The sequence below is a fragment of the Mesoplodon bidens genome (genome assembly GCF_964165515.1).
Source record: "Mesoplodon bidens genome assembly, chromosome: 12".
In the NCBI taxonomy this organism is placed as follows: domain Eukaryota; kingdom Metazoa; phylum Chordata; class Mammalia; order Artiodactyla; family Ziphiidae; genus Mesoplodon; species Mesoplodon bidens.
In genome coordinates, this window is record NC_138168.1 from 50,639,139 (window position 1) to 50,652,673 (window position 13,535).

Below are 13,535 nucleotides of genomic sequence, written 5' to 3' on the forward strand. Positions count from 1 at the left end.
TCTGTCTCTTTTTGAATCCTCAGCACATAGCACACAATAAGCATTAAGTACATGTTTGAAGGAAAGAGTTCACTTTTTCACTCGTTCCCTGTGGGCCAGCGTAATTATAAGATTGTATTGATATAACATGCTCAGCTACATCAACATGTCTAAATTATGAGGCATTGCTAATGAGAAAAGGACATGCTGCTTCTCATTTGTAGAGTGGAATGTAGCTGACCAAGTTACCTTCCTTGGGTGTCAATGTGTGTCTGGTTGATGGTGTCATTTACATTTGGCCTACGAATAAAATACATTACTTAAAAGATTTTTTTTTTTAGATGTAAAATCTTGACTCTAAATGTTAGTGGAGGTATTAAGTACTTCTATTTTTAAAGATATTCTGCCCTAATGATTAGAAAGGAGGAAGCAAAATAATACAGTTGTTTTACAAAAATAAGGAACAAATGAATTGTAATAAAAATATCCTTTCCTTAAATATCCTAAGTAAGTAGTACAAATCCATGTTACTCAGCATTTATTGGGTCCTAAAGGATGTTGCCGTTTTTACAAAAAGTGTTCATCAAGTGATTTTTTTAAAATGGAAGTAAAATTTGCCTCAGGGCTGCTCAGTGTGGTCACTGTTCTGTGACTGGCAGGCAGTCTGGCTCAGGAAACCATGGACTAGGGTGGAATTCAGAAGCATATATGTTCCTGGCTCGATTATCCATGTCAGTTTTTAATCATTGTATTGACAGCTCTCACAGTGGTCAGGATTAGTGTGCCATCTAATATTTGTTGAACTCATGGTTATCCTTTTGATTTATCTTGTGATTTTTGTCTACCACCGTGAAGGCAATGTAGTTTCTTCTCAGTCTGCATGGCAAACCACTTTACCATGGTATAATGTTATTTACATGTTGAGACAAGGATTATAGATGAGAAACAAGAAGATCAAAGTTATAGTAAAAGAAGATTTATCAACTTTTAAAGCAATGCTTAACATGTATTGCTTTAGCAAGTGGCTAGAATGAAGTTATTTAAACTGTAGCATCCATAGAACAAACAGCAAGCTTTGCAAAAGACCATGAAATTGCAATATATTTCCATTGTAATAGATTCTCTTGTTCTCAAGCATCTCTTGCTTTATTTCTTCTAATACAAAGACATTTTCTTTGGTATATTAGTTCTAAAATCTAATAAAGAAAAATAGTTATACTTATTTCAGACTCATGTTCACTCACTAATCCTAATAGGCTTGGCTGAATATCATCTAAATCTGTTCATTTGTTATGGTTTTAGGTATTTACCTTATCAATTTCTATTAATATAGCTGCTTTTTGTAATGTCCTTTGCTTAAGTTTCATATTTCCTTCATTTCTCCCTTTGTTCCAATATACTGTAGAGGTTCTTTTCCCTTATCTACTGGAGGAGTATTTTCTTACTGTAAAAATGGAGTTTCTTCTGTTCAGGTTAACAGACTGCTATTGTCCTTCTACCAAAACTGAGGATTTGAAAACTTGTTCCCAGTCTGCCACACTCATAAAATACCTTCACTACCGTGATCACCCTTCATTACTGTTTCTCAAACATAACAGCCCTTTCTGAAACATTTCTTATTATAATATGTGTAATTTTTTCATATTTAAAAACTCTTTCTTCTCCATCTCAAATGGCCCAGGGTCATTAGAGGCAACTTCTCTGCCCTTAGAACCTAATGGGAGAGAAGCCATCTCTGGGACTCATACTTATAGAGGGCTCTGTTCCTCCCCTCCTCCAGCTGATCTCCTTCCCAGGAGACAAGGAGTCCATTGCCCGAGTGAATGTGTCCCCCGAGACTGCATCCCCCTTCAAGCTCACATTTCAGGTCTGTGGGGCCCAAGAATTTCGAACAGTCTCAGGCCTGCCTCCTGGGCCGAAGTGGGCCTCCTCCCTCATCCATCCTCAGGAGACATAGACCAGATGGGTGCCTCCCCCAGGGGGCAGCTGTCTGGGGTGTGTGTGAGAGTGGATCTTGGACATGGAGGCTGGAGTGTTCTCAAGAGGCCCCTCACAGTGAACAAAGCAGCAGAGGCTGGGGAGATAAGGGAGCTGGGGGCGGCCCTCCTCCCACCACCATGTTTCCTCACGGAACTCCAGGAGTCTAGGCATTCTAAGCTCAGAATTACCTACTAGATCATTATGGAGGTACATTGTCGAGATAGGAGGACAGGGACATTTTATTTCACAATGTGTTCGCTTGATTTATATATTTTAAGTAATTAGGCGTAAGGTATGTGGGCCTCCATTTGTGTACTCTCGTCCTGAGCCTTGAAAACATTTAGGGGTAGAGAAGTCCCTTCTTTTTTTTTTTTTTTTTTTTTGCGGTACGGTATGCGGGCCTCTCACTGTTGTGGCCTCTCCCGTTGCGGAGTACAGGCTCCGGACGCGCAGGCTCAGCGGCCATGGCCCACGGGCCTAGCCGCTCCGCGGCATGTGGGATCTTCCCGAACCGAGCACGAACCTGTGTTCCCTGCATCGGCAGGCAGACTCTCAACCACTGCGCCACCAGGGAAGCCCCCAAGTCCCTTCTTTATTACTGAGGTCAGCAAAGGGACCTTGAAGCATAGATCCTTCATTGTCCTGTCCACTTTAAACTCAGATGGTGATGCTAAGAAATAAAGTTTTAACTATGGTTACATAAACTATGGTTACACTGAAGTCTACTGGAAACCCCCTTATTCTTTTATTTCATTCCTTCCCTGATCTTAGATGAATGCAGATTGAAATGGTAAATAACCAGATAGGTAATGGTGTTGCGTGGTGCACAGAGAGGGGAAAGAAGCGTAAAGGCAGAAATTAGCAGGCTTTGGTCACCCTCACTAAATACCCAGTCTGACTAGCGGTTGTGTCACATGTGTAGCATTTGTACTTGGGCGTGGAGTAAGTCTGGGGTCTGCAGTTTTGGAGAATGAGGTACAACTTGAGAGATGCTACATTTGCCTGTGGCTCAGGATCCATAGATACGTTTATAACAAATTATTCATAACTGTTACAGTCCATGTTTCATATTTCCATTGATTCATCACAGAGATGTTTTTTTCCCCATTGTTGCACAAAAGTTTGAAGTGAAAATGACAGTGACTTGGGCTTCTCATTCCTCATGAGGAAAATAACTTTCAAAGGGTCAGATGCTTCGTACATATTCCGATGCATGACATCAACGTCTTTCCCACACATAATGTTATACTCTTTTCTCCATTCAATAGATGTACTACAAAGAAAACCCACCATTTTCTTATTCAGTTGACCACATGCAAATTGAACCAAACAGTCTGCAGATAGATATGCTTGATATACTTAGAGCCAATGTCTACATTTACAAATTTAAGTGCCTGAAGTTAAATGCCTGCAATTATAATTTTTTTTTGTTTTTGTTTTTGAAACCTAATTTTTTAGAGGTTTGAGGGGGATTAGCAGTAGGCAATTCTCCTGTCTTTTTCAAGCTTGGAGCCAGAAATATGACCATAAGTAGAATTAGTTACCATTAAAGAAGGATTAAACACATTAAGATGTTACTTAATCAGGAAAAAATCAGGAAAGGAAGATGCAACCAAGAGGTCGCAGTTCTTACTTGCGGTTTACTTCAATTCTACTTTAGTCTCTTTTTTTCCCCTTCAAAAAACTACATTAATGCAGAGCTGGTTCCTATTCTTGCTCTAGGTATCATTATTATGGGATTGGCATAAAAGAGAGCAGTGCATATTACCACTCCGTTTATTCTGGAAAAGGCCTGACAAGGTAGAGTTCCACTATCTTCAAGATAAGTTCTGTATGTCTTTAAATATGTATAATATTTATTGAATAAAATGACTTACTAATTTTGCTTATTGAGATATTTTCTTTTAAGCATCAAACCTTAATTTTAACTTTGTATGGGCATTTATTTACAATGACTGGCAATTAATATACTTTGCAATCATTAATAAGAAATTAATGGTGAACCAGGGATCCCAAAGAGATGTAAAAGAGAAATCAGGGAAGCAGAATTGCTTTCAAATTAATATTTACTTATAAGGCTGAATCTGTTTTCAAGCTAGATTCAACAAAATAAAGACAGAAAATGTAATTTTTTTCCTAAGAGGTAACTTGTTTTAAGGATCTATGTGCTTGACCAGTATCTTACAAAGATGAAAGGTTTATTATAATCATCTCTAATCACATATATTTTGATATACCAGCTTACCTTAGTAAGATAAAGCTACTGACCTAAGCTACCGAGTCTCTGTGAAAGAAAAAACACAAATGAATATAAAGAACATATTGCTCTAATCTGTCATCAACTATCAGGTGGAGGTTATTGACAAGTAAGGGGACATCTAATGAAACCAGTGATAATATGCAATTATTATTTTTAAAAATACTGGAGCTCCAAATGATTAAATCTGCATCTGAGATTGCTTTATGGCACGATTTCCCAAGAACTGCTCTCAAAAGAATGAATTAGTTTTAAAAGTAAGGTATCTTGTGAAAAAAAAATAATTTTAGTCACCCTAGTCATACTAAGATGAACTCAGATATTACAAAGAACATAACGGCAACTTACTAACCACTACTCACTGTGAAGTGAAAATACAGGCCAGAACGCACACATATTTAATATCAAGTGTGCTTTGATTGCCTCAGATCTTACCTGACTTCCCTAAATATCCTTTATTTAACTTTCGCGTAATAGACTTATTTTATTAGTAAGTTGAGAAAGATGCTTGGGTCCCTTTGAAAATCAAACAAATTTCTCCAGATTTATTTCACTCATCGTGATATAAGGTTACTACTTTTGTAGGTCCTTTGCATTTCCTTGATAGATATAACTGTATATTTTTAACTAATGAAAAATGTTCTGATTTTTAAGGTTTTCTGGAAGCAAGCTGAAGAATGAGGTAAGAACTAGTTTCATTTCTATTTTACATCTGTTTAACAATAGGAGTTATTCATCCTTATTGGCAAATATAGAAATAAATGTCCTTTATTGAGTCCCTTGAATGGCTGAGGACTTTAGACAGAGCTAAGTTAGATTTGGTGGCAACTAATGATTCTTTACATGGACCTACTGAACCACCTGCAATTACCCTAGGAGGGGTAATTTTTCAAATACCCTTACCTAATATCAGATACTGAAAAGATTATAAAAAAAAAGACCACTATTGATCCAAGAAATTTTTATTTAAATATAAACAGAAAGCCTACAGCTGAGGATATGGAAAGAATTAGTATTTGGCATATACCTATCTAGACAAAACGTTTGCTAGTTATCAAGAAAACCAAATGTTATGCCTGATTGTTTCACTGTGTGTGTGTGTGTGTGTATCAGTCAGTTTGCTGATCTCTTCTGCACTGGGGGTGGAGATGGGGATGGCAGGGCTGGGAACTAAGGAGAAAGGGTCCACCATGTGCACAGCACACACTTTCTCCCTAGACTATCCTCCTCCTTCTCACTCCCAGCCAAAGAACAGATCAGCAAACTGACTTTATCTAAATGAGTTAAACCACCATTAGGGACTGCATGGCTAATTAGGCACATGATAAGGCCTTCATTATCCTCAAGTTCACTAATCATTAAAGGAGGTGCCACAGAACTGAGGGCACATGATAATGTGTTGTGTGGTAAATTTGGACCTGACATAAATTGTAACTCCATTAGTTTGGTGAAATGATGCAGGCATATTAAGAAATAATATAAAGCCCCCAACCCTCTGAAATGACCAATTTCTTTCCACCAGTGCTTTTAATACAGTTAATGGCTAATTACATAATAAAATCCTCCAGATTGCTCTTTTTATCAATGAAATAATAGCTCTTTATTAGATAAACGGTTGTGAAAGTGCAAAAATATTGACTTAGAAATACACTTCAGTTGACTGAAGTTTATGTCAATAGGGAATTTAAGTCATTTTCTCTCAGGTGTTCTTTCTACCACTTTGAAGAGACTGGTGGTACCAGCGGTCCATTAGCTGGTACAGCATGCAGATGGCAAGCCTCACTTTATCGAATAAAAGAAAAATCTCTCTCAAGTCTACTGCTTCCTCCTTAGAAGAGCACAATCAAAACTCAGGTGTAGGTTTTGTTAATAAAGTAAAACTAAAATATTTTGGTTAGGCTATAAAACCTATTTTTCTAAAGCTACCGGAAGCAATAATAGAGTATCATTATTGTGATGATTATATAAATGAGCACAGTTAAGGGCTTTCTAAAGGCTCAAAAATACACTAAATACTTTTTAAAAATTATGATAAAATATTTGTTTAACAAAGTTGAAATTTTAAAAAACTATTTTGTACTTAGAGTGACCAGCCATCACAGTTTGCTCAGGGTGTGAGACTGTCAGTGCAAACTTTCATATACTTCAGGCCATTTGAACATTAAGAACGGTGAGGTAGGGAAAATAGGTGATAATATTGCCAATTTACAGCTAAGGAAACTGAGGCTGAGATATATTTCTTTTCTTAAAAATTCACAATAAAGTTCTATTTTTTTTAACCCATGGTTGAAATGTTAATCAATAGATATGTGGTGATACAGGTATGAGAGGGCAAAATAGTGAATGTATAGATTTGATCCTTTACTGTGTAGCAGAAAAACCTATCTTGAGCACATAATCATAACTAATTATAAAGGGTGTCTTGAGAGTTAACCTGGTTTAAGTGGTTAAGCACATTTCCTACAGGAAGTGACATTTAAAGAAAGAACTGAGAATAAGAAGGAGTTTGGAGGAGGAGTAGGGGCCGAGGGAAGAAGAGTGGTCCAGACAGATGGAACAGCATAGATTAGAGTTTCTCAGCCTTGGTACCACTGACATTTTAGGCCAGATAATTCTGTGTAGTGGGAGATGTACTGTGCATTGTAGGATATTTAGCAACATCACAGTGTCTCTGGTTTCTATCCACTAGAATCCATAGCCTTCCCTCCTCCTCGTTGTGAAAACCAAAAATGTCTCTGACATTGCCAGATATCAAACACTGGCATACGGGAAGGCAAACAAGAGGAGCATCATGTTATAGATGTATGGATAGTCTGGATAAGAAAATATCTGAATGAGGATAATAGCCCTAGGGATGGAGAGAAGTGACTGCTTTTAGCTAGGAAACACTGGAAGAGAAGCAGGTAGAAAGAATAGAAAGATAAGGGGTTCAATTTGGAACTTGCCATATTTGATGTGCTTGTAAAACATCCAGTGTAGACTTGAAGTGAGCAGTTGGATATATGTGACTGGACAAGAGGATTTAGGTATTTGGTTTGATGGTGATTGAAGTCAGGGTAATGAATAAAAATTTCTAGGAAAAAATAAATAAATAAGAAGAGAAGACATTACGAGAAAAGAGTTGTGAAAAGTGGGAAAGAAAAATAGGGTCAGCAAGATAACTGAAGAGAATCCAGAGAGGTAAGAGGAAGGAGAATACAGTGGCACAAGAAGCCAAGAGAGGGCTTCCCTGGTGGCACAGTGGTTGAGAGTCCGCCTGCTGATGCAGGGGACACGGGTTCGTGCCCCGCTCTGGGAAGATCCTACATGCCGCGGAGCGGCTGGGCCTGTGAGCCATGGCCGCTGCGCCTGCGCGTCCGGAGCCTGTGCTCCGCAACGGGAGAGGCCACAACAGTGAGAGGCCCACGTACTGCAATAAAAATAAAAAAAAAAGCCAAGAGAAAAGAGTGCTTCCAACAGGAGGGAATGGTTGCTACTATGAAATGGTGCTAAAAGGTCATCAAGATAAGAACTGGAAAAGATCTATTAAATTAGTTAAGTGGAGATAATTAATGACTGCAGCAAGAGCATTATCAGGGGAGAGCCGGGTTTTGGTTTGTGAAACGAATGGGCAGTGGCATTGAACATAGAAAATTTAGTCAAGTCAAGGGTGACAGTTGGAGGAGGGCTTGACATTTCGTTTTTTAGTTTTTGTTTTTATAAATTTATTTATTTTTGGCTGCATTGGGTCTTTGTTGCTGTGTGCGGGCTTTCTCTAATTGCGGCGAGCGGGGTCTACGCTTCGCGGTGCGCGGGCTTCTCATTGTGGTGGCTTTTCTTGTTGCGGCACGCAGGCTTCAGTAGTTGCAGCATGCAGGCTCAGTGGTTGCGGCTTGTGGGTTGTAGAGCGCAGCCTCAGTAGTTGTGGCTCACGGGCTTAGTTGCCCCCCAGCATGTGGGATTTTCCCCTACCCGGGCTCGAACCCGTGTCCCCTACATTGGCAGGCAGATTCTTAACCACTGTGCCACCAGGGAAGCCTGACATCTAGTTTTGAAGGAAGATTAGACTATGGTTCTAATGTTGATAAAACAGATTCAGTAAAGAGTAGAGACCAAAGATGTGAAAGAGAGGGGAAAGTTGAGAGTGCAGGGAAGAGCTTCCGAGTGGAGAAAGTAGCCCTGGAGAGAAGGAACACTTACTCCATTAAAACTGGAAAAAGAAATGGGTTAGTTCAGATGCAAGTGGATTTGTGGATTTTGTGGCAGGAAATTGAGATAGTTTGGTGGTTTGGGATTTCTCTCTGAGGTATCAGCAGTCATTTAGGTCATTTTCTGTGCACGAAATCTTGGTAAGGAGTATTAGGAGTTTGTAGAAGTTAAAAAAAGTCCCAGCTCTTCTCAGTCAGGATTCCCGGAGAGAATGTAGCCCTAACGCCCCAAGGCATCCATTGTATGTAGGAAATGGGCTCTTTTATGCATCTGGAATGGTACTAGCTAAGTGCCATCCTTGGGAGAACTGAGAAAATGGTCACTCAAATACTTTTCTACAGGACTGACTTTTCTCACAGATTCCCTATTGAGAGAGGTGGGAATAGTCTCTGTGGAAGACAAGAAAGGTAGAATATTATAAAATGTAAATTGCAGGAACCAGCAGAAATGCAAAATATTTGCAAGTAATCATAACAAGAGAAGCATACTACCTATCTGAAAAAAAATACAGGTATAAAAGAAAATTTTAAATGAAAGGACATACCACATGTCTGGATAGGAATGCTAGATACTATAAATATGTCAATTCTTCCTTAAATTGATTTAGACATTTAATACTCTATTAAAATTTTGAGTGGGCAGTTTTTTTTTGGAAATGATTAACTTGATCTAGAAGGATATATAGGAAGTAATAGTTGAGAGAAGTATAAACAAGAATAGTCAAAGGGGACTTGTCTGGCAGATATCAAAATATTATGACACTATGATACTGACTCAAATGTAGGTAAAACAAATCTACAGCAGAAATTAGTTACCTGAAAAAGGGCCATAGTCTGTGTAATAATTTAGTGTGTGATCAAGGAGACATTACAACCAATGAAGGAAGAAATATTTTTCAGTGAATTGTCATAAGTCCTTCATGAAGGAAGATAGAGTACCAAATAAATAAATAAAATTCTTCAGGGCATAATGTTAGAAAAAAATTTTTTTGGAAAAAAATTTCTATACCTCATACCTTTATCAAGTTCATATAAATTATTAAATACAAAAATAATAATTAGAAGGAAACATGTATCTACCTCATTTCTGGGGGGGGCACAGAGAATGACTTTCTACCATGAAAACAATTTAAGAAATTTCAAAGGAAAAAATCAAAATGGAAATTGAAAACTCCTTTAAATCAAAGCATCATATACAAAATCTGAAGTCAGAAGAAAAACAGTAGGAAGATATTCCATTGTCACATGCAAATATGACAATGGGATAATATCTTTACTATATGAAGAAATCCTATCAATTTAAAAAAATATGAAGACCTCAATAAATAGTAAAAAAAAAGATATGAATAGACAATATGCATAAGGAAGAAAAGGCCAATAAATGCATGAAAAATGAACTACCAAATAAATTAAAATTAACATTTTAAATAATAAAGTTATCAAATATTAAGAAATTACTATGAAGCTGGTGAAAGTATGGTGAGATAAGTTCTTTCATACCCTGCTGGTGAAGACAGAACAAACTTTCTGGAAAATAATTGCAAGATTTGTGTTCAAGTCTTTAAAGTGTTTATCCTCTTTCTCCCACTAATTTCACTTTTGTATGGGTGACACATAAAGAAATAATAGAAAATGCAGACAAAATATTATGGACAAAATTGTTATTGACTACAGTGAAAAACTGTATTCAATCTAAATGACTAAAATTAAAATTATTACATAAAAACTGATAGCTAGTGGGAAGCAGCTGCATAGCACAGGGAGATCAGCTTGGTGTTTTGTGACCACCTGGGGGGTGGGATGGGGAGGTTGGGAGGGAGGGAGATGCAAGAGGGAAGAGATATGGGAATATATATATATGTATAACTGATTCACTTTGTTATAAAGCAGAAACTAACACACCACTGTAAAGCAATTATACTCCAATAAAGATGTTAAAAAAAAAAAACAAAAAAACCCACCAAAAGCTGGTATATCCATACAATGAAATATTATTCAGCAATAAAAAGAAATAAAGTCTTTTTTTACAAAAAAAAAGATTACATAATTTATAAGACTTTTATGGGACTGAATATTATATCATTTATTAAAGGGCTCTTTTAATGACATGGAGAAATGTTAATTAGGAAGAAAAACCGGATGCAAAAACAAATATATGTTTATATGGCTTCAAATATGTAAAATGTGTAAAATAAAACTGGATGATAGAGGATTAATATCTATAAATACTATGCTATGCAGTATGGTAGCCACTAGCCACACTTGGCTGTTAATTACGTAAAATAAAATATTCAGTTTCTCTGCACATTATTTACATTTCAAGTGCTGGCTAGTGAATATTGTATTTGAACAGTGCAGATAATAGAACATTTTAAAAAATAGAACATTTTCATCATTACAGAAATTTCTATCAGATGGCACCGTTTTAGAATATGTGTTCAACTTAATAATAAAAAGATAACCCAATAGAAATGTAGCAAAGTATATGAACAGGCAATTCACACAAGATGAAAAAGAATGATTGATAAATAATGTTGGTGCTCGTGGTGCCCATTCTGACTGACCAGGTTCTATAACATATATTCAATAAATATTTTGAATACTATCTCTGCCAATAAACATATCTAATTTTTAATCAGGGAAATGCAAATTAGAACCTAAAAGTAATTATTTCACCACTACTGGAATAATAGCAATTAAAAAGTATCAAAATATGTGTTTTGAATATTGTTAAGAATTTGGAGCAGAGGGACTGTCATGAATGGTAGGAGGGGCAACATCTAGAAAAGTTGAAAGTTCACGCACGTTATGACTGCATTCCTAGAGAAAACTTTACACTGTGCACAAGGAGGCATGTATGAGGATGTTCATTGCAGTACTGTTTATAATTTCAGAATACCAAAAAATGAAAGTGTATTATGACACAGTGGGAAAATAAATTTTTATATATTCAATACAGGAAAATACTATACTGCTTTGGAAATGAGTGAACTGTAGCTATAAGAATCAAATTAGGTTCATCTCAAATACCTAAAGTTGTATGAAAAAAGCTCATTGAATGTAGAAAGATACATACTGCATGGTACCAGTTTTAAAGCAATAGTATATGTTATTTAAGAATATTTACATATGCGGTAAATTTTTAAAGGTTTGAATAATAATGGTATAAACCAAATCCTGAACATTAATTATTCCTTATGGGGAGGGAAGGGAATGAGATTAGGGAGGGCTACAGAGGCTGCTTTAATATTTCAAATGTCTAATATATTAATTGGGATGGTAAGTACATGAGTATTTATTACTTTTTACCTATACCTTTTTTTAAGTTTTAAATAGCTCATAATATGAAAGCAAACAAAATCAACAGCAATGAAAGCAAAACAAAACAAAACATGTGGAGGAAATTAAGAGTAATTATCAGTCAGTGGTATGGATTTTGATTGTTTTAAATTTTTTATTCATAAATGTAGTGGTTCAGGTTTCAAAAATGTCTTAGAGAAAGTCTCAGAATGCTTTAATTCCCAGCAATAAAAAAAATAAATGAAACCTAGTTTTAATACTTTGTCCTGGTCAAAGGAAGCCTTTCTTTTCCTGTGAATCTTTTAGTGTGGGTCAATTTTGTTTTAAGTAGCTCTAGTAATGAAGTTGCCATTATTTCCTAGGGAATAAGTCCCTTGATTTCATACATTTCAACCAGGAAGTTTCCCTGATAGCTTGAGTTTCCTTCTCCTTAACATCAACCATTCATGGCCAGTTTAACAACTTTGTACCAAGATAAACAGCAAATCCTCCCTCCTTGGTATATGCTTTTCAAATATTTGTAGACTGTTATCATGCTCTCTTTTAGTCATCACTTAGCCAAACTGTGCAGCTTAAATCCTTTAATCTTTCCTCATAAATCAGACGCTCTTGTCTTCTAATCATATTGTTTCTTTTCTGTAGGTTCCTTCTTGTTTTCTTTTGGAAATAAGATTCTTAATAGTTCAACCAAGAGTAGTGAAGTCATCAGTTGAGAGAAAAAAAAAAAAACCCAGACCTCCATAGTGGTCTAAGATCTGGCACCTCTTTTAGTGTAATTAAAATAGAAAATCTACTAGTGGAATTAAAATGATCATATTCTAATTTTTCCCAGCTTATCAATCTCTCCTTTCTTTTTGTGTTACATGTTCTAGACAGAATATTATTATTTGATTTATACCATGTAGGCATTTGTTAACATATCCAAACAAATTTAATTTTTGAATTTTTTCTTTAGGCACTCTTGCCCCCTGTTGATGTTCCACACGTGTTGCTAGCTTCTGTTGCACAAAACTGTAATTTATCAACATGAGAGTTTTAAATAAGAATTAAAGACGTATACTCTGTTCCTTAAGTGTGTTTCCATAGCACTCTAACGTTTTTATTGGGTAATGCATTATTTGTAACACATGCATACACACACACACACACACAGTTTTAAAAATAAGCATAAGATAAAAACTCACGACCTACCTCATAGCTGAAAAGAGATAAGTTCTCTGTGTGCCCTCACCCCATCACTTCCCCCTCCCTACCAGAAATTACTGCACTCCAGAGTTTGGTGTTAATTACTCCTTTGTCTTTCCTTAAAGTTTATCACTTATGAATGTATACCATGAATATTAAACACTGTCGTGATGATTACACAACAATATGAATGTACTTAGTACCACTGAACTATATATTTTAAAATGATTAAAATAGTAAATATTATGTATCATTTATTATTGCCCAGTTTGTTATCACCAATATATTATTTATTATTTGCCCTACATAAAAATGGATTCATTTTTCCCTATGACTTTCTGGTTTCGTTCAACATTAGGTTTTGTAATTTATCAATGTTAATATATGTAGTTCTAGTACCTTTTTTGTACTGCTAATATTCCATGGTATGAAAATATCACAGCACATTTATTCATTCCAGTTTGGGATAATTTTTTCCTTTTTGCCTGAAAAACATTGTTACTCTGAATGTTGTCCAGGTGCACATGTGCAGGAGTGGAATTTCGGGTCTTAGGATATACGTACTCATGTTTAACTTTACTAGTTAATATCAAGTTGTTTTCCAAAATGGTTGTATCAGTTTATGTCTCTCCAGCTGTGTGTGAGCA

General features: G+C 36.2%; 1 protein-coding gene across 1 annotated transcript in view; it reads left to right on the plus strand.

Annotated features, from left to right (window-relative positions):
• RFX6 (regulatory factor X6) overlaps positions 1-13,535 on the plus strand; it is a gene marked incomplete at both ends in the record, with an annotated part of 57,041 nt that overhangs the window by 14,051 nt on the left and 29,455 nt on the right. Inside the window, 2 exons of the mRNA XM_081250940.1 lie at positions 3,682-3,759; positions 4,871-4,898. Of these exons, the coding sequence (XP_081107066.1) occupies positions 3,682-3,759; positions 4,871-4,898 (106 nt within the window). The remainder of the gene's footprint in view (positions 1-3,681; positions 3,760-4,870; positions 4,899-13,535) is intronic.